The following is a 21862-nucleotide window of genomic DNA, read 5'->3' on the forward strand; positions in this document are numbered from 1 at the left end:
GAATGCCTAAAATTTTACTTTGATTGCATTAAAGAAAAGAAGATAAAAAGGTAACACATTTCACAAAGAAATCTAAATTTCTATAACCGCTTGAATCCCTTAGAAGCACGGGGTTAGATTTGACATCTACTTTCAGAAGTTTGATGTCCAGTTGAGATGGCCTAATTGAGGTTGCTGATAAGCACCCACCTGTGCCCCAGGAGCAGACGGGGCAACACCAACTCCAACATTACCACCCATAACGGGACCCAAATGGTGTGGACTTGCCATTGCAGTTGGCTGTGGAGTAGGAGGATACAGGCCTGGGAATTGCATGTGAGAAGACTGTGCTGCAGCTGCATTGAAGGAGGCGTGGCCAGTGTGGGATGGCAAATAAGCAGTATGTGTTTGCCCAGGCAAGTTATAGTATGGAGCAGATTGCAAGCCCGGGATCTCCCTTGGGTTCTGAATCCAAATTTCAGATGCCTCGGCCTGCAACAGCAAATTTGAAGGTCAAATTAATCTTCCGGGTACTAAAAAGCAACCAACAAAGGAAATGAACAGGGACCAATTCATATCTTTGAGCAGTTAACATAAATCCAGAAAATCAATTGAAGAATAGAATGACATTGGGCTGCTTCTTTTATTATTTGGATAAATGAGGCGGCATTCGAACCACAAGAACACCCTCAATGTGCATAGGCATGCCATGAATGCATAATTGCATGGTTAGCCAATAAGGTACAAGGATATGCATGTCATATACAATGTGATTGACCATCCAAGCCAAACAAATGGCAGGAAAATATGTTGCACACATCATCAAATGGAAAAGAGCACAACAATTTCAGCGAAGTTGCTTAGTTACAACAACATATTCAAACTCAATGATCCAAACTAGTGACATTTAGGAAGACATGTGTCCATAATTGCTCCTTGTGTACTCATTAGAACTATACGTTAGATAGTTATTATCAATAATGTTTTACCTGTGGATTAGGAACATAAAGGTTTCCATCTTTGTACTTCATCCGAGATGAGTCTTCGAGGCCTGTTGCACTTCCAACCACACCAGGAGCATTTATAGCATACCCACTTGGACTCACAAAATTTCCAAAACCAGCAGGATTGTTGCCAGGAACTGGCTTATAATGCTGGATTCCATACTTGAGGCCATTTGCATTGAGATGGGAGCCACCTCCAGGCATCAGCAAGTAACTATTGCCATTTGAAGGATGTGGGTATGCAGGGCTGCTGGAGTAGCCAGGCATGGGCATTGGTGGTACATAAACTGGAGAGATGAACTGACGATATGGCACAAGATTTGTGAATTGTGAGACGTGAACTTGTGGGTACATTTGAGCCATTGGAGGCTGCTGTTGCACCGTGGACATTGTTGATGCAGGAATGTTGTTGGCTGTATGAGTGGTTAAGGCCTGAAGTCATAAAAGGTAACAAATATTAATTGAAGCCATAATGCAAAATATAATATAATGCCTAAAGAAGTGTTCTTTTACGCACATCACTTGCCAACTTTTAAAAAGCTAAGTGCCAAAAAAGGGAAGTGTTCTTCAAAACAACACAAGGAGGAGAACAAGTAAAATACAAACAAGTGGCAATTGTTTTCCCAAATAACACAGTTTGTAAGGACAATTTCAACCAGCACGTACACTATGTACTTTTGCAGAACCAATTCGACAACTGCTCCTTACCAATTCACGTCAATATATAAAAAACTGGTTGGGTGCACTTTTGCAAGCATGCATGTTAGCATGTTGGAGGGATATAGAAGCATGCTACTTTGGACATCTAAAAAACATTATAGCAGATAAATTTACCTCATGTGGAGATGGTAGACCCTGACCTCGTACTGTCTCGTCAATTTGGGGTCGGAAGTATGATATATCATAGCCAGTCTGGGGATCATATGCCTGCTTGCACACAATCACATCAGAATTTCCAAACAAAAATGTGCAAATGACCATGTAATGAAACTTAATTTTATTTTTTCATTTGAAATGAAATGAAAGTTTTGTCACCACTCAAGCAACTTGGTAAGCATTCATTTTAAGCTGGCATAAAACATTTCATTAATCCAAGAAGTGAACACACCGAAAAGCTTGGTAACTCAGGATGATCTTGCTGCTGCTGTGACTCTGAAGGAGCATAGGATGGACTGCTGTTTCTAACCAAACCAATATCAGCATAATTATCCAAGTTTGGAGGACTTGATGACTTCACAGGCAATGGATGTTCTGATTCTAAACTGGCTGCAGGTGAATCAGATCCATAATTTCTTGCTTGATCATCTAGCAACTCAATCTGCTTTCCACCAGAAGCGTCATCACTGGAAGACTCCGGAGCAGATGCTGGTAAACTGTCATCACCAGTATTATTAAATATTTAGCTCAGATTAGAACACTGAACTTAGCATTGGAATTTTCAGTTAACAATGTTTGATCAACTGTTTTTAATATGAAAATTTTCTTCAACTTTTTAATAGTACTTTTTTTTTCTTGTCTTTAATCATAATTCTCTTCAACTTTTCTTTTACTTTCACTCTACTTTAAAATTCCTATCCTTACTCTTCAGGTGATATCTATACTTAGTACTGATGTTATTACATTAGTAGACTTACTCTAACCATTACTATTTATTACCTATATTTGTTCAGAGCAAATGACATCCTTACCACCATTCACATTGGAAAACAGCATGGGTCATCTTGAGACAATTATATGGAGAAAAAAATCCAAAGCTTTCCCAATTCAAGTATCTGAATTTGTAAAACCTATGTATAAAATTATGCAAAATATAACAGACCTGATGGCAGATTCCCCATTTGATTCTTCTGAAATCCCAACTGCTTGAAATCCAGGTGTACTGGAAGCATCAAATCCCACTCCAAAACTCCCAAAGGTCAGCTTGCACCTATCAGTCTCAGGGACTCGAATATGTTGTGCTATGATTACATTCTGGTTTTCATGGATGTTTATTCGTGAAAACTTGTCCTGCAAATTAGCTGCATCCAATTCCATGTTCTTTGAATTATCTGTGGGAGGCGAACTGGATTTTGTAGGTGTTCCAATCACTCCAGGGCTAGTAACACTTGATTTCTGACTCGACTTTGGTTTCCACTCTTTGTTATGTTGTGAAGCTGCAAAAAACCTTTTCGGTCAATCATGTCCCAGAAATTTTTGAAAAAAAAATGCAGAGCAGGCCAGTCATTTCAATTTACTCATTAATGTCCCCCATACTTACAGGTGTACAAACTACAGAAAGAAGCTAATAGCACAACTAAAATACAAAAGGTGAACAATTTTCATAAATTAAAATTAATTATGAAATATGATAGAATGAGATTAAGCACAGGAGACATAGTGGTTAATATTGAAATCCATTAGGTCATTTCTATCAGTTTTCAAGTCAAAAGCAAAGGAGTTGCTAAAACACTCTGGAGTCTGGACAGCATTAAATGCTTGATAAATTACACCCTCGCAGAAATGGCATCAATAAAGCCCTGGTGTAATGTTTTGGATTTCTACCAGGACATAACGACTTCCTGATGATGCAACACGTGCCATAATAATAATAATAATATTGTGGATAGAGAAATATCACTCCATAACAACCATGAGTGGACAGAGAAATGCCAATGAGTTCCTTTGAGATGTCAAATAAATGAACCAGAAATGGATTGTTCATACCAGAAAAGGACATCACATACTGTTGTTATCAAAAGAGCACCAAGAACAATTTAAAAGACAATTAACTAACCAAAAAAGACTTATGGAAGAAGTAAAACCTTTAGGATGACCCATGGCTTGTTGATGTGGCCTGCTGTTATACTGATTGTTTAAGAATGATCTGTTAACAGGGACGCTGGGCATTGGTTCAATTGCAGCAGTTTGGCTGACTTGATCAGTCTTAGATATTGCAGTGAAAGGACGAAATGATTCTGAAAATGAATTACTTGATGACAAATCTTTGACTGCATTTTCAAAGGACTGGCGACGACCACCCACCACCCCAACCTCACGCTTAATCGCCCCAACAACACCAGATGACCTGGAATCAGGAGATGGAACGTGCACAGGATCTGTTGAGGAGGAGTACACCCCAACAACAGGATTGCTTGAAGCTTGCAATGCATTGTGTTGTTGAGAATTATTGGATTTCACCACTTGTACCCTTGAAGTAGTAGCATTAGAAGCTATAGACCGCTTTTCCTCTGATACCACTTTCCTATCACCAACACTTGAATTAGCATCTCTGTTGTGTCTAGGTTCTGAATCAATAGGCCCGTTAGAAGCTTGGTGTGAACTCCGTGCAACAGAAGGCTTTAAGTTGCTTGAAATTCCTGTTGAACTGCTAAAAGAAAAATACGGATCATGTTCAATGCCTCAAAAATAGCAAGTTGGGTTCTCAACTGAAAATATAATGATAAAATAAGAAAAAACACAGGATCTATCATTAGTATGATGCAAAGCAAAACCACAAAGTGGAGTTCCCTTGTCACTTCTTATTCAGTAAAGATGATATTCAATTCTTTAATAGTATACACTAGATTTCTTTTTTTCTTCTGTACATTCTATGTAGAAACCCGAATAACCAAAGATTTTCTCAAAATCGTACTTTCTAGGTGGAGTGTAAATGGAGAAAGAATGACCTTTATAAAATTAGAAAGAATACCCAAAATCCTCTGCTCCCTCAGTTTCTTTATTCCTTTCCACAATACCTAATTCAAAGTCCTATTTACCCAAGCTTCCTTAAGTTTGCATAAGAACATCCCATGTGGAAATTAAATGTTTCTTCATTATCTATAATTCATCATTTAGAACATTGAAAACCAGAATAATTATCAATTAAAAACCAGAAACTGCAAGAGCTTGGCCTCCCTTCACCAGCTAAGTTTTGTTAATAGAAGCCAGGTGTGCTAAAGCACCAAGAGCTCTTAGAACCTAGGCAACAAGAACAGGTGTGCACTTTACTTCAAAAAAAAAATAGCCAATTGGCTCAAATGTTAGAAAAAGGCTAAATGGCTAAAAAAACACTCAACTAAGCCTAAGAAAAAAAAAAGGACATGAGGGGGAGAGAGAACAGGGAGAGAGGATACAGGAACTGAACAAAATAGAGAGAATATTTGCCTAAAGAAACAAGAGATAGAAAGAGAGAGAATTGATCATTTTTCCACCTATTTAACTAAAGAGCTTTGCACCCTAGATGCTCATTGGTCACCTCAGGTGAGCCTAGGTAAGAGTGCCTAGCCTAGGAGCTTAGAAATGAATTGGCTTTGAGGGCTTTTTAACACTATTCCTAATAACCTAAGGCTGAAGGTTCGGAAAGCTAGTAATTTGGCTTGATTGCAGATACTTTCAAATTGATGAAAACACACATGATATAACAGTAACACTGACTGCATTGACTGAACCCTCCTTCACACTAGGATGACCGCAAATGCTTTCGGAGCTTGTTACCTTTCTTTTTCAAAAAAGTAAAAGTAGAATTTAAAATTTATCCTAGTAATACAGCAGCTACTTATGTAAGCATAAAAGCAAATGTGATGTGGACAACAAAAGAAGAAAAACTTGTGTCTTTTTGTAGACAAGGTATTTCTTTGATTTATGGAAAATCTGGAAATTTGTCCAAGTCTGGGTTTTATTTTCTATTTAGTACTTTATTAGTCCTAAGAAGTAATTAGTTTATTAGGTTTTCCCTATTCTACATAGAGTTAGTATTTTCTTATTTAGGGATCTAAGTCCTTATTGGATTTGGACTATTAGCACTCTATAAATAAGTATGAAGTGAAGCTTAGGTTTTTCTATCCTCAAGTGTGACTCCTAGAAACCCTATTAGTGTGACTCTAGCAGAAAACCACATTAATACAGACTGAAACTGCCCTAAACAGCCCCTAAAGTCAGAACCAGAACAGCCCCCCTAAGCTGTCCTGCATCAGAATGCTTATAACTAATTAACAGTGACTTCATGACCATTGCTTGTAGCACGGACCCTCTCAAACTGAGGATTATGATTTATTAATAGGTCATGATCAGATCAGATCTGCCTAAGTAGAGAACCTTGATTGTTTATCAGTCTCTGACAAACAAGAACAAAACATTTTTGCATCAGCCATGCTGATAATAGGGGTAAGAGGGTGAAAACAAACAGATAAGGGGTGGCATTAAAAATTTGTGAAAGAACCTGAAAAGGCATACCCTTTTTCGGTAACAACTTCACTGCCTTGCTCCTTTGCTGATGTTGAACCGTGCAGCAAAGCAGGCTTTGGTTCTCTACTTGTATTTTGGTTAACTCTGTTGTCTCTCACAACACGGAATTCTCTGTTGATTCCTCTATTACCAGGTGAAGCAGTTCGAGTATAGCCTCCTCGTTGAACATTACGATCTGAAAATGTATGAGGTCTCATCCCTTGACCAAAATTCTCAGAATGTTTTCTTGAATCAACAGAGCCTCTGTAACTCATATTCTGAGGCCATAAACATATATACTCGTGAGTAAAATGTTAGATCAGCAAACACACTGCCAGGGAAATAAACACAGTAACTCTAATATAAAACGCCTGAACTTCAACTGGAAACAGGACTGTGTACCTTTCAAAAAAAGACCTAAGAGTCTAAAACCATGTAAATTATGTTCAGTTTTAGTAGCTTTTCTCTCGAGTGTATTTAAAAACTTTTTGACAGAAAAAAAAATTAACTAATGGAGATGTAAGAGTAAGAGAGCATAAATATGAGAACGATGAGAACACAATCTCCAAACAACAAACTCACCACAAGCAGAATACAACAATGCCATATCAAAACAAAAGAGCCTTCAACACCCTCTGAATTTTTGAAATTGCAAATTAAATTGAGGCAAATTTTCCTTGAATCTCGCATTGCATAATCGATTTTACAGGTAGCAGAGATATATTCCTTAATTTGACCAGTTGCAAATTCTTAATTATGTGTAAACAATAAACATAAATTGGACTTATTGAACATAACTATATGATGCAAAATTCCATCTGAAAAAACAGAAAATAATGTAATGGAAGATGTTAGCTCCACAACTTTAATGAATTTATAGAATCAAATGTCAAGTGATCATGGCAATCATGTTTAACAAGAATTTAGCAGGTCAGCACTTTCCAAATGCCAAGCATAAAGCATATTGTCCCTCCACCACAATAAGTAATAATTCACTTATAAGATCACGATAGTAATAGCAAAATTATACCAAAACAACAGGACAGCATTCAATGAGGCAATTTGGAAAGATGTTCACAATTTCATACCTCTTTCTTCTTTTCTCTTTTTCTCTTTACCTCATGAAACGGATCTGGTAAGAAAACCAAATAAGAATTCACCTGAATAAGAGAGTTACACCACTAACACACAAAACAAGAAAACTTTAAAGTATGACCATACCAACAAAGTAGCCAACACAAGTCGAAGAGGGAAAAATCACAGCACATGAAGACACCATCTTAGAGGACCAATCAAAAGGCTCAAGAAACCCATATTTTTATTTGTAACAATAAGAGATTTTCCAAAAAGAAATCATGGATAGCTGCAGCATTCTTCCGAACCTTCCTACAACTCAAGTGATAACCACACACAACGTTTGAAGAATTGAAGCTCAACGACCAACCTACTTATCCAACTTCCAAAACAGGTACCATAAGCCAATGTCCATGGCTCGGTGATCACGCACCATGGACTAAGAACAGAGAGCTATAATGCACCTAGTTGTGTGGACATTAGATGATCATAGAGCAATGATAATCAATAGACGAATCTCGTTCTTGACCACTGCTGTGACTCAAGTGCCAGAATGAACATAACATGCCAAACACATTAATATCATGTTCTAGAAATTGCACATCAGAACATTAGTTAAGTATTCTCACATTATACAACGATGTGCTGAAGGCTTATGCTATATTTAACAATTATCAAGGACCTCTGAACCAATATGTAAGAGAGAAAAACATCTATTTTAATAGCATTTATGTAATCAGATAATTATTGCCTCACCCTTTCATCCTCTAACCAAACAAAGGAAAAATACTAACCTTTCATTTCACTACATCTAAACCCAAATAATGGGAGGGTATTTCCCCCCCTTCTATAGTTCCCCTCCCTTCCCCATCCACTCTAAAATCCCAAATACAAATTAAAAAATTAGGAATGAACCCTACAACAATCTACTTTCAAATTACATACCAACAACTACAAACTGCTTCCAAGGGAATAAAAATATCATAAACAATTTGTCTTTCAACTCTTAGCATATTGAAAACTATGCACTACTATTAAACTTCTTACTTCAATACTAAAATATCAGCACAAAGCAACTAATACCCATTACTCAGAGCACAGCATGAACACCAAAAGCATAGAATGGCAGCAAAACTAAACATAATGTGATTTTGAAAAACCCAACAGAAACCATAATTTTCAACAACCAAGCTGAAGCAAAACGAAATAACATCGATTACTCAAAACATGCCAAAAACACCAAAACCAAGGCAAAAAAAAATAACTTGCTAGCGAGAATTTAAAAACAAAACCATATCCTCTAGCATTATTCTCCAACTTGCAAAGTCAAAATGTTTTTCACAAAAAAACGAGCGAAAAAGAAAAGGCATAAACCTTGATTGAGCAGTTTTTGAGCGCTCTCATTAGGATCCATGTCGGTCTCTTTAAGGACCATGTAAATATCAGCATCGGAGAAATTACCCACAATTTCTTTGATCGATTGTATAGTTTTCCTCACTTTCGCTGACAGTGTATGCGTCTGCTGCTGTCCACTACTAGTACTAGCACTAGCACCAGCAGCAGCAGCAGCTGTTGTAGTAACCATCTCTCTCACACACTCTCAATAATCAAATATCAAAACCAAAAATATTAGATAGCAATCAGAATTGCTGGGTTTAATAATAATAAAAGAGAGAGATTAGGGTTAGGTTTGGGATTAGGGTTTTATGTTTTTAATTATTGAAGGGAAGGGAAAGGCGGAAAAGAAGACGGCTTTAGAAGAAGAAAAGGGTAGAGGGGAGGGGTTATGTTACGTGTTTGTTTGGAAGAGGGTTTTTGAAAATGTTTTTTAGCTCTCTTTTAATGCCTTTTTTTCAATCCGGATTTGCCCTTCCTTTTTTTTACTTTTATTCCCTGTTTACTCTTTTCTTTTCTTTTCTTTTCTTTTTCGAAATTTATGTTATTGCTTTTTATCTTTTTTATAAAAAAAAAAAAAAAAAAAAAAGACATCCACTTTAACAATTATATATTGGTTTTATGCATTTAACTTTTTATTTTTTTAATTTCGATCTTTATCATTAAATTTTTTAAAAGTGGGTATCATTTTTTTTTTCACTTACTTTCTATTAATTTATCTCAATTTCATGATTTAAATTATTGATTTTAACAAATTAATCCGGATTGATTAGGTTGTTTTTTAATTTTTTTTAATTTTATCATTTAATATTAGGTCAGTTGAAATTGAGTTTTATGTTTTATTTTATTTTTTTCAATAGAATTATGTCGATTTTATAATTTGAGTTGTAAGTTTAGCTAGTTAACTTGAGTTGATTTTGTTTTTTATTTTTTTTTTGCTCCTTTTTTAATTGGGGTTCTTTTTTTTTTTTTTTTTGCTTTTTATGAGGCTATCCTGATCTCATGACTCAAGTTATGGGTATGGCAAGTTAACCTGGATTGATTCGGTTTATTTTTTTAATTAATTTTTTTAATTTCACCCTCAAACAATTCAATCTTCTTTTATTTATTTAGTTTTTTTAATTTTATTATTCAATATTAAGTTGATTAGAAATTAATTTTCATAATTTATTTTAATTTTCTAGTGATAGATTTCTAACAGTCTTTTAATTGGAGTTAAAAAATTGATAGGTTAACTACAGTTAATTCAATTTATTATTATTTCAAAATTTAAAAATAAATTATTATTTAATAAATCATCATATCAATATTTTAAAAAATAATATTATATAACATGCATCATATTTTAAGTTTATTGTTATATTTTTTTATTATAAAACACATCAATAATGTTGGATATTTTATTATATTAAAAACAAAATCAAACCATTCTGCAACTCAATGCTGGCAAATAATCTAGTTAAAGAACTCTAAAACGCGTGGGGAAATCATTGTAGCAGCTGTGATTTTTTTTTTTTTTTTTAACAGAATCAATTTTTTTTTTTTTACATTTTTTTTTCCTGTAGCAGTTTTTTAACTGTAGCATTTTCTTTTTTTTTTGCTTTTGTTTTTTTTTTTTTTGGTTACTTTTTTTTCTTTTTTTTTTACCCAAAATTGACTTCTTTGTCTTTTTTTTTTTCTTTTTTTTAATTTTTTTTTCAAAATTATCTTTACTAATTTTTTTTAAATATTAAGCTGGTTAAAAATTTAACTATATAAGTTTTTTTTCTTTAAAACATTGTGGATTGCTATAATATTCTCATACATTGGTTTTTTTTCTTTTTATGATTTTTTTTTTCAACATGATCCTTGTAGATTTTTTTATATATATATTAAGTTGGTTGAGAATTTAGCTTTGTAGTTTTTTTTTTAAATAATATGGATTGCTACAGTGTTTCCCCTATATAGTTTTTGTTTTGCTGTAGTGTTTCCCTATATATTTTTTTAAAAAAATTATATTTATCGAATTTATTTTTTCAATATTGAGCTGAATGATAATCTAGCTTTAGCTTTCCCCACATGTTTTTTTATTTTTTTTATTTGTTTTTATTTTTTTTCAAATTGTCAATTTTTGCATTTTTTTTCAGAATTTTTTTTGTTGATTTTATTTTTTTACTATTGAACTGGTTGAAATTGTAGTTTTTTTGTTTATTTCTTTAAAACACTGTACTTTCCCAACGTGTTTTTTTTTCCGCTTTTGTTTTCTTTTTTATACATGTTTTTTTTTTTCATTTATTTTACCCAAAATTGATTTTAAAAAAAATAGTCTTTGTCGTTTTTTTTATATTGATCTGGTTGAAAACTTAGCTTTGTAGTTTTTTTCAAAAAAAAAAAAACACTATGGATTACTACAATATTAGCTTTGTTTTTTTCTTTTTAATTTTTTTTAATGAATTTTTTTTTTATTTGGTTTGTTAATGTTAAAAAAAATTTTATTTAATTATCAGATTTTCATGATACGGATCTCGGGTTTGATGGGTTGACTTGATTTGACGAGTTATTTTTTTCATTTAGTTTAGTTTGTTAAAGTTAATTTTCTTTCTATTTAATTATCAGACTTTTATACTTTCATGATACATATCCTGGGCTTAACAATCCAAGGTTTTACGGCATAACCTGGTTTAAAGGGTTAACCCAATTAATTCATTTTTTTTCTTCATTAGTTTTTTACTTCTTGTTAATTTTTTTTCTTTGTTTTTTGTTAATTAGTTTATTTAATTATCACACTTTTATGACACGACCTTATAGCCAGACCCATATCCAATATTCTTAAGTCCAGTGTTGCAATCAGGCTCATTTAAACTTGGGTTATGCAAGTTTAATTTTATTATTAATATTATAACTATTACTTCTAGGTCAGACGTTGCAGCCAAACACAAAATTCTTTGTGTATGGCCTTGCAAAAAAACCCAAGATTTTTAAATATTTTTTTTTTTAATATTTTTATACAAAAAAAATGACCCGCGGCATCGCGCGGGTACCAAGGCTAGTGATTTCTATACTTTGTTGATTCCCACGACCTAGTACATCATTTTTCTTGACCTTATTTCCTAATTATTTAAAATTTAACAATTAGATGTAAATATTTTTCATGTTCATCAGAAAGTATTTTACACAGAAGTACATCTTAATATGAAATCAAGAATTTATTCATTGGTGAGTTAGAATCTATTGATAATAAATGAAAATTTATTATGTTTAAGTAATGTTTTGTATGCTAGATAATATTGATTGGACTAGACTGGAGAAATAATTGTCTTGTACTTTATTTGATACACTTTGGAGTAGATTGTACAATTTTTTTTATTTTGTGTTTGTTAGACAGTAGATAAGACTCAATCAACTCAAGGTCTAAAATATTTTGAGTTTAATAAAAATAGAGGAAGGATTAATCTGACCTGACTCGGTCAAAAACTCAAGGCAACCTACGACCCAATCAACCCGAGATAAAACACAAGTAAAACATTCATTGACTTTTTTTGTCAAAACAATGTTGCTTTAATTATTATTATTTTTTTTGGGTCAACCTAGGTTGATCATTTTAAGTCGTGACTCGAACCTTACCCTAGGTCGACCCGAAGTTGGGTTTTAAAACAATGCTAATAATTTTTTATATTATTATGTTGTTTTTGGTCAACTAGGTTGATCCCCAAGTCGGGTTTTAAAATTATGATAACAACCACTTTTATCTTTATATTGACCCAAGTCAATGGTCAACCCAACATGTAACTCAAGTCTAACCTGGGTCGACCCCCAAGTCAGGTTTTAAAATTATGATAATAATTATTTTTATTCTTACATTGTCCGGATCAATGATCAACCTGGACTGTGACTTAGGCTTAGCCTAGAGTCAACCCTCCAAGTTAGGTTTTAAAACTATGATAATAACCATTTTTATCCTTATGTTAACTTGTGTTGATGGTCCTAACCTGCGACTCAAGCCTGACCTCGAGTCAACTTCTGAGTCGAGTTTTTAAACTGCAATAACAATCATTTCAATGTCTGACCTAGGTCAATGATCAACCCGACCCATGACCCTGGACTGGCCTTAATTCAATCCCTGAGTCGGGTTTTAAAATTATGATAATAATTTTTTTTATCCTTACATTAAATCGGTCATTGTTCAACTCAGCCTGTTACTTTGGTCAACCCTTAATCGAGTTTTAAAACTATAATAATAGCCATTTTTATTCCTATGTTAACCCGAATCAATTAGTTTAACCTTTGTGTAAAGAATTGGACAAGCTTGTCCTACCTTTTTTTTCTAGTAGAATAAAAAAAATCTCAAACAAAATTTAATATATTGAAGCATCATAGAATCGTCATTTTAAATGTAAAATTCCGACTATGAATAATATTTTCAATCCATCATGAAAGAGAGATGTAGCAATCAACTTGGCTTTTAACCTTTGTTGTGCTTGAATTAAATTGGGCGAGGGTCAACTTGTGACTAAATTAATCTAGAAGGTGAATTGCAATAGTCAAACCATTAGGACTCAATTTGACTTTTTTTAAAAAGAAATCCAAATACTCATCTTTTTAACATTTGTTTTCTTATGCAGAAATATTAAAACGAGAACTTTTTAATTTGACAAAGGTTAACTCGTTCATGAGATTTATCAAATTTAATAACTTTATTTTATGGCATTTATTTTTTATTTAATTATATATTAATAAAAATAAGCAATCATCATAGAGACAACAAATAAAAGTATGAAGGAGAAAAGTATTTTTTTCATACTTTTTTTTTCTAATTCTTGTAAAAAAGATTCACAAAAAAAAATAGTCTTTTTTATTACCAACAAAGTTCATTGAATAAAAACCAAAAAAAATAAGAAAAAAAAAAACTTAAATGGTTTGAACAAAAAAGGAAAAAAGCATATATATATTTGATAAAAAAAAAAAAAAAGTCAATCTTCAAGCTCACGTATTTTTTCCTATTTTCACAAAATATATTTTTTTTATAAGAATCATTATTTTTTAAGAAAAAAATTATTATGATTTTGGAAAAAAGTTTCAACTAAAAAATAAAATAAAAATAATTAATCAATAAATTTGAGATGATTAAATAAAAAAATACAATAAAAAATAAGCAAAAATATATTTTATTGTTATTCAATATTGATGAGCAAATTATTTTAAAACTTTTGTATATAAAACTAATACATAATTCTCCACAAACCATTGATAATACAATCATAATAAATAAATAAATAAATAAAACAATAACATAATATGTTATTAGCAGCACATTTTTTAAATAAACAGCAAAATGTTCAACCATTTGAAAATAAAGAGCAAAACTGTATCTCTCTAATCTAAACTTCATTCCATTATTAATGAATCCATTTATTGTTCAAATGCAAGCATGTTTTTTTTTTTAATTATAATTACTGTTTTCTAAATAAAAATTTATTATGATCTCAAAAATAAGTTTCAATAATAAATATTAAAGTAATGTATCAATATTTTACAGGTGATTGAAGGGGAAAAAAACTAATTAATGTGATAAAACCATTTCAAAAATCTATTTAAAAATAAATTAAAATTCTTTTATCTTCACCTAGTATCCATGAAGAAAATTTTAAAATTATTGTTTTTGAGTATTATGCATGTAATAATTGGAAAATAAAATTTTAACATTCCTATAAAAACACATAACATTATTAAAGAACAATACCAACATCAAATACTAATTAAAATATCATGACAAACAATTTATTTATAGTGGATTTCGATAAATAAAAAAAAACATTAAAACAAAACATATAAAAAGGTATGTGCCTAGACCTAAAAGATTGAGCTTGAGTATCTGGCCAAACAGAGGGAAGTGTACACACCAGGTCTTTTTTATTTTTTTTTAAGTTTAAGTATGACAAACATGTCATTTATCTTTTTATTGTTTATGAAAAGGTAAAAAAAAAAAAATGACATGTTGTCTTTAGAGGCAGTTAACCCATCATTTTCTAGTTTAGTTTTAAAGCATCAAAGAAGTAGCCAAAAAGCTAGGTCAAGGATTTTAAGATCTCAAAATCATTATCAACCTATTTTTATTTGAAAATACTTAATAAACACCTTAAAAAACATGATAAACCAATCTTTAACCCCAATACACCCCTAAGTCATTCCAAAAACAAAAAATCAAATAAAAATACTATCCCTTAACCATGATCTACATTTTATGATGACATGGAAGCTAAAAAAACATATTAATATCACTTCTCTCATTGAAAGAAACTCATCGCATAAAAATCAATTCTTTTAATGAGCGAAATATGATCAACCAATAACTTTCTCTATTCTCTCCAAATCTTTATCAAGTTTCTCTCTTTCCTTAAATTTTAAAGACTGAAATGTAAAACAAATAAAGTTCAAGACTGAAAATGAATAGCAAACCATGAACAATAAAAAAATAAGGGACCGCTCATTTGCCCTGTTTTGTACAAACTACAAATGAATGTTAGGCAATAATAAAAGAAATAGTAAAACAATATGTTCTTCTAGTTTATTGTATGATAAAATTTCATTTTATTCATGCAAATTATTTATTTCATATAAATAAGCCTAGCTTTGTAAATGAGAAATAGATAAGTTTAGAAATAAACTTTTGTTGTTGAGTGTAGGTTACTTGAGTCTTTGTTACTTGAGTCTTTTTTTTTAAAGCAAACATATATAATGAATTATCGGCGTCACACCATGATGTCGACCAAGACTTTTCAAATTTGAAGGGAAAAGTATATATCGAGAAAAATTAGAAGTTGCCACCTAGTAATTAGAAGGAACTAATAATCATAAAAATTAGTACTGGTTCAGATATTTAGGTAAAGGATTGGTTATCTCTAAGGAAAGAACAATGCCACCGTTACCACATCTTTTATTATGGAATGTTACCTTTATTATATGTTTTCTCTTAAATTAATCTTTTTGATTGCCCTTAATTATTCTAATTATTTTTAGTTTGTTTTTAATTTATTTTTTATTATTTTATGAAAAATTTGACATTAGTCCCTAAAAATAAAAAACTTGTCAATTTGGTTATTCATAAAAAATTGAACCTTGACATTGGACCTTTTAAAAGAAGACTTACATTTTGGTTATTCATAAAAAAATTATCATCAGTACCCTAAAATTTTTCTTTAGCTTTATTATCTATTTATATTTGATTAATAAATTTAAAGTAAAGATAAAGTTCTTTCGACAAAAATACTTTGCAAATAAAATTATAAAGTGGTTATAATTATGAGATTCTAATTGCATTAAGGTATAATATAACAAAAGCTAAATAGTGTGGAGAAATTACTGTAGATCAAGAGACCTTTTATTATGGATTATGATAGTAGTTTCACTTTTAATTTCTCATCTTTTTATGAGACATTTCTTTTGCTTTCTTTTTCTTCCATAGCGAATGGGTGGCGCTCGTGCCATAAAGAAGGTGCATATGACGCTTTCCAGTGGCCAAATTTGGTCATCCGTTGTCTCATTGAATGTACAATCATATCCTCTTCCACATGGTGGGACACGTGTAGGCAAATAAACATTGGATTGGCGTTGGTGATCAATTGTTTGTGTTTTTTTCCTTTATTTTCTCTCTCCTCACAACTAAAGTTTATAATTATTCTATTTGTTTATTGATTGTCAAATCAGGCATAATTACTAAACCTAAGGCCTTTGGGTTTAAAATTGTGCCAAACCTAAGTCGTTTGGGTCTAGACCCAAGCGCCCAACCCTGGCAACCATGCCAGACTCACGTGTCTGGGCTTGACAATTCACACTTAGATTTGACAACCATGCTAGACCCACGAGTCTGGGTAAATAAATTTAAAATTTTTCAAATCCATGATTAAACTGTATAAACAAACACAGCCTTATTCAAGTAGAATTTTTCATTCATATGTAGTAGACATTAGTGTGTTTGGTATTGTGGTAGTTGTTGTGGTTGTGGTTTGAAAAAAATTCTTTTATAAAAAGTACTTTTAGTTAAAGTTGATTTGGTATTTATATATGTTTGGTTAAAATTATGGTTGAAATTGAGGTTGAATAAAAAGTAATTTAATGTGTTTGGTTAATAATGCTTTTTAAATTGAGGTTATAAAATAAGTAAAAAATATATATATTAATATTGATAGTTTTAAATTTAAATATTATAGAATTAATTACTACTATTACATCATAAAATAAATAATACTTTATATAAAATATTTTTTATTATTCCATTAAATTATCTATAATTTCATTACGTATAAAATTCATCCGATAAGAACTATAGTTCCCATAATTTTTTGAACATGTAATAAAATTAGATAAAATATTATCAGGTATAAAATTGATATTATAGTGTGAGTGAATTTAATTCACTCTAAACTATTTTTTTTAAAAAAAAAATTGTTAAAAAAATTAACACACTGAAAAAAAAACCTAAAACTGTTCACGTGAACAATACAAGTGAATTGCACTCTTCATTAAGTGAACAGTGCAATTCTCTTGCACTGTTCACATGAATAGTGCATCAATGTACACTGTTCATGCTAATTGTACTATTTAGTGAATAGTGCAATTAGCATAAACAGTGCACAAAAAGCAAGAATTCCTTGCTTTTCTTTCCCTGTGTTTTGGATGCAAAAGTAATGTGGGACCCATAAACAAAAAATCTCATTTTCATGTTTAACAAACGACTAAAATATGTGGTTTAATTAAAACGCAACCGCAGCCGCGTAAACAAACACACTCTAACTTTAAACTCTTTTTTATTTATGTAACTTATTTTATAAATTTGTTATATTCGAAGAGGAAAAAATAAAAAAAATATTGAGTTATAAGTTATTTGTTTCAAGTCTTCTAAAAAAAAAAAAAAATTCCTTTTTTTGCATGCATTGTGGTTGAAAATATTAATTTTATGTTTTCATCCAAGTGTTGGACAATTTTTAAAGGGTTCATGCTTTTTTAAATTCAAGATGTTGTTGCATGATCTAATAATCAAAGTTTGTTATAAGAAGAGTTCATTCTATATTATAACTATTAGTATATACGAAAATTTGAAATACATGATCATAAAAGAAAACTTTTGAACTTTTGAATTTATACATTATGTTGTAGGAAAAGAAAATATTGTATATGTAAAAGACTTAATGTCCTTTTGACTATCTTTATTTGTGCAATTTTGTAGATGATTTATTCACTAAAATTATAGATTAATAAAAACAACTGAGTGAATTTTAGGGATACATGTGGTTAATGTCCCAAAATAGAAGAAAAAAATTTAGAAAAGATAAAAAAGATATTTGATTAAAAAGACAAAGATGAAAAATACAAAATAAATATGTTTTTAGAACAATTACAGGTGTATTCCTATATTTTCAAAAAACAAAAAACATGGTTCTAGCATGGTTGCCAAGCCCAGGTGCGTAGGTCATGCTAGACCCAAACACAAGTCTAGCATGGTCGCTAGACCCAGGCTCAAGGCTGGCATTGTTGCCATACCCAAACGCTTGGGTCTGACAAGGTATTTATTGCTTTTTAACTTAACAATACATTAGAAGTCCACGAAGAATTATTAGTTTGATGTAATGAAACCATTTAACACATTTACATGAGTATTTTGATACTTAACAAAACAATTACCTTTGTCTGACTAATGAAAATTATACAAATCCTGGTCGTTAGACCCAAGTGGCTTGCGCCTCGCAACCGTATGTAAGTGTATTGTGGATGAAGATATAGTTCATTATAGACTTGCTTAGTGTATTTTCCAAGCTTTGTAGGCTTAGGATGAGGTTAATGTTGTCTTTTCATAGAAAGTTAAATTATTATTATGCTCTCTAGTTGAAAACATTGAAGCCCTGGTTATGGGAGTATTTCAGTGTTTTTCATAGACTAATTGGTCATTAAACGTTTGAATAGGGGTATTGTAGTCTTTTAACCTTTACTTGAGTGTCAAACCCAAGGCTCTTGGATTTGGTATGACTGCCAAACACAAGTCGTTTGGGCTGGCATAACTACTAGATCCACGTGTCTTAGGTCTGGCTTGGCTACCACACCTAAAACGCTTGGGTCTAGTAAAAAGTTGAGTGAAGGTTTAAAAATTAATCCACATTGTTAGGTTTAATAACATTGTTAAAACATTCTTCATACTTTAATATGTTTTTACATTTTAGAAAAAAAAAAATTGATATTGACTCAATCTCTAGACTGGACTCAATTTCAAACTAAAATAAATTGGAGTTGACTTAGTGTGGCCAACTCACTTGGTGGGTGCACCCACGACTTAGTCAACCTCGCCAAAACCTGATTAGACTTTTCATGAAAACTAAAAACAAAAACATTAATTTAATTTTTTTAAATTTTTTTTTTGAAATAATGATGTTTTGGAATGACTCGGTTCAAACTAAGTCAACTTGGGTCAAACTAGATTGACTCTTTTAACCCCTAATCTAGATCGTCACCCTAGCCACGTTTAACAACCTTGCTTTTTAGAATACAACTTTTATTTAATTAAATTATTATAAAAGTATATATTTCAAAGGAAGACAATGAATAAATTTGTCAAGAAGAAATGTATTTTTTTTTAATCAAAATTGTATTTTCTAATTCATGTGAATTTTTCTTACAATATAATTTTTTTTTATTAGCATCATAGTTCATTAAATAAAAAGAAACACCAAAAAACCAAGCTGAGAAAAGCGATAATGGTTTGAAATAAAAAGGAAAAGGCATATATTTTTAATAAAAAAACTAAATTTTATCATTCACTAGTTTTTTCTAAAACTTTTAATTTTTATGAAAAGTATTGTTTTTTAAGCAACTACTCATTATGATCTGAAAACAAACATCAATTAAAAAATAATAAAATCAAGAATCGATCATCTATTTGAAACTCTCTTAAAAAAATGAGAACAATAAATTCCAAGAATTACATAAAAAATTAAGAAAACAAATATTTTATTTTCATTCAATAATAATGAGCAAATTATTTTAAAAACTCTTCATATCATAGTAATACATGATTATCCACATGGCAATCAATAATATTACCATAAAAAGTCTTACTTTTCTTAATGAGAGAGTCATATTCTTATTTTAAGGTCATTTTTTATTGAATAAAAGGAAGCGACAACTAAAATAATAGTCTATAAAAATATTTCAGCCATTTTAAAGAAGTATAAAAAATAAATTTCTTCAATCTAAACTTCATTTTCTTATTAATGCATATCTTTATTATTTTTAAAAAATCATGATTTTTAATTGTGTGCACTGCTTTTTAAAGAAAAAACTATCATGGTCTCAAAAGTAAGTTCTAAAAAACATATTAAAATAATATTTTAATTTTTTTTTATGTGAATGAAGGTAAATTGTATGTAATAAATATGAGAAAATCATGTAAAAAATATATTAAAAACTTTAATGAACATAAATTTTATTTTCATTTAATATTCTTAATTATTATTATTATTATTTTGCTTATTAGGTATATAATACTTCAAAAAGAAATTGTTAACATTCTCATAAAAACTTATAATATTGTTTAAGAATCATGGCTAGATTGAATAATAATTTAAATATTATGTTAAACATTTTTTTGTAGTGTATTTTAATCAAAATCCATTTTTTTTAAGAAAAAATCCATAAAAAAGCTAGATATCTAGGCCAAAGAGATAGGGCTCGCGTGCATCAAGCAACAAAAAAAAAAAAGGTTTTGCTTGCAGGAGTGTGCAAGGCCAAACTCGTGCAACTTGTTTTTTTAGTTTTTTATTTTAAGGGAGAACGACATGTCATCCATCCTTTTAAAAAATCAAACAATCCAAACAACATGCTACTTGCTATGGCAAACAATACTTTGTTTGCTTTCCCAATTTTTTTACCATAAAAAAGATGGCCAAAAAGTTGAGCAGGGGAATTTTAGACTAAAAAAATTATTTTCCAACTTTTTTTCACCTAATAAACACCTTTAGAATCTTTAGAATCAATTTATTAACTCAAAATACTATTACATCGGTCCAAAAACATAAAGTAAAACCCAAACAATTCTTTATCGACCTTGATTTATATTTTTTGATAATATAGAAGCTCAAAAACATTCTAGTGGCATTCCTGATAAAAAAGAACTTAATGACACCAAATTCAGCTTTTTCGCTCACAGAATCTGGTTAATCGACCGCTTTCACTCTCCTCCATCATTTTTCATTAATTTTCTCTCTCCTTACAAGATTTAATGATTATAATGCAAAACAAATGAAATGGAGGACCGACATGTTGAAACCTCAATAAATAGGGATCAAGAAGAAAAAAACTTTGAGGTCCAAAATTTTTAAAAATATGTCTCATGTATAGTTAAGAAAACGGGGGTTATTTTTTGCTTCAGTGTCAATTTTGGTCTCTGTACTTTTAATTTTTCATAAGCAATAAAATTAAATTTGATTTTACGAAGTTGAGTTTCAACTTAATATTGAGATGTTGTTTTTAATAACATGAGAATTTTATAAGAAAAAAATTAAAATAAATTATCAAGCTCAATTCTTAATTATATTATAAAAAAATAAAATTAAAAAAAAAATTCAGCAACTATAGAACAAAATGCTTCAAGGATTATAAAAAAAAAAAAAAAAACATTGTCGTAATCTAAATGTTGGTAAACATACACTGTTTTCGAATCTCTTTTAAATTTCTTTGTAATTTGAGGTGATAGCCCCTAATAATTATATAGAATTGTTGAGAGAAAATAACGTTGTCATTTAGGTCATCTACTTAAACATGGATATCCGTAATACAATGCTATGAGCCCGGTTATGTTTGGAAAATATGGAAATATTTAAAGTTGTAAATCACCTGCTAGACATGGAGAGTACATGGAGTAATTAAGAAATCGGTTTTTTTTTTTTAATATGTTATTTTTAAAATATATTAAAATAATATTTTTATTTTAAATATTAGTATATTGAAATGATATAAAAAATATGAAAAAAATAAATGAAAAAAAATAAAAAATATATTTTAAAAAATTACATTTTAAATGCCAAAAAAAAGAAAAACAAGATTTTATAATTCTAGAAAATTATGTAAGCCATCATTATTATGAAGGGTATTGAGAATCTCGTTGACGTCCTTAGCCCAAAGGGGTATAATAATGCATCGGTTTGAATTCTTCGGTTTTTTTACATACTATGAACCATTAATTT

At 30.5% G+C, this 21862-nt stretch overlaps 1 protein-coding gene across 2 annotated transcripts; it reads right to left on the reverse strand.

Moving 5' to 3' along the window:
- Window positions 1–9064, reverse strand: LOC118034812 (uncharacterized). Of its 2 annotated transcripts, none has more exons than XM_035040226.2 (9): window positions 8634–9064; window positions 7274–7317; window positions 6195–6463; window positions 3785–4347; window positions 2803–3136; window positions 2092–2356; window positions 1818–1910; window positions 969–1415; window positions 1–471 (listed from the first exon to the last, which is right to left on the reverse strand). In XM_035040226.2, the coding sequence occupies exons 1-9, from the start codon at window positions 8842–8844 to the stop codon at window positions 133–135; spliced, it is 2565 nt and encodes an 854-aa protein (XP_034896117.1). In that variant the 5' UTR covers window positions 8845–9064; the 3' UTR covers window positions 1–132. The 2 variants fall into 2 exon arrangements, with proteins under 2 accessions (XP_034896117.1, XP_034896116.1); XM_035040225.2 differs by having other exon boundaries at window positions 3785–4350.
- Window positions 9065–21862: the final 12798 nt, after the last annotated feature.

The sequence above is a fragment of the Populus alba genome, chromosome 1, assembly GCF_005239225.2.
Source record: "Populus alba chromosome 1, ASM523922v2, whole genome shotgun sequence".
NCBI lineage: Eukaryota > Viridiplantae > Streptophyta > Magnoliopsida > Malpighiales > Salicaceae > Populus > Populus alba.

What these genes read in the sequence shown, in the direction of transcription:
- LOC118034812 (XM_035040225.2), bottom strand. Translation starts at nt 8,844, where the DNA reads ATGGTTACTACAACAGCTGCTGCTGCTGCTGGTGCTAGTGCTAGTACT. An exon ending in AAAGAGAAAAGAAGAAAGAG is followed by an intron (nt 6,464 to 7,273) that starts GTATGAAATTGT and finishes TTATGGCCTCAG; the next exon opens with AATATGAGTTACAGAGGCTC. An exon ending in CTGAGTTACCAAGCTTTTCG is followed by an intron (nt 1,911 to 2,091) that starts GTGTGTTCACTT and finishes GTGTGCAAGCAG; the next exon opens with GCATATGATCCCCAGACTGG.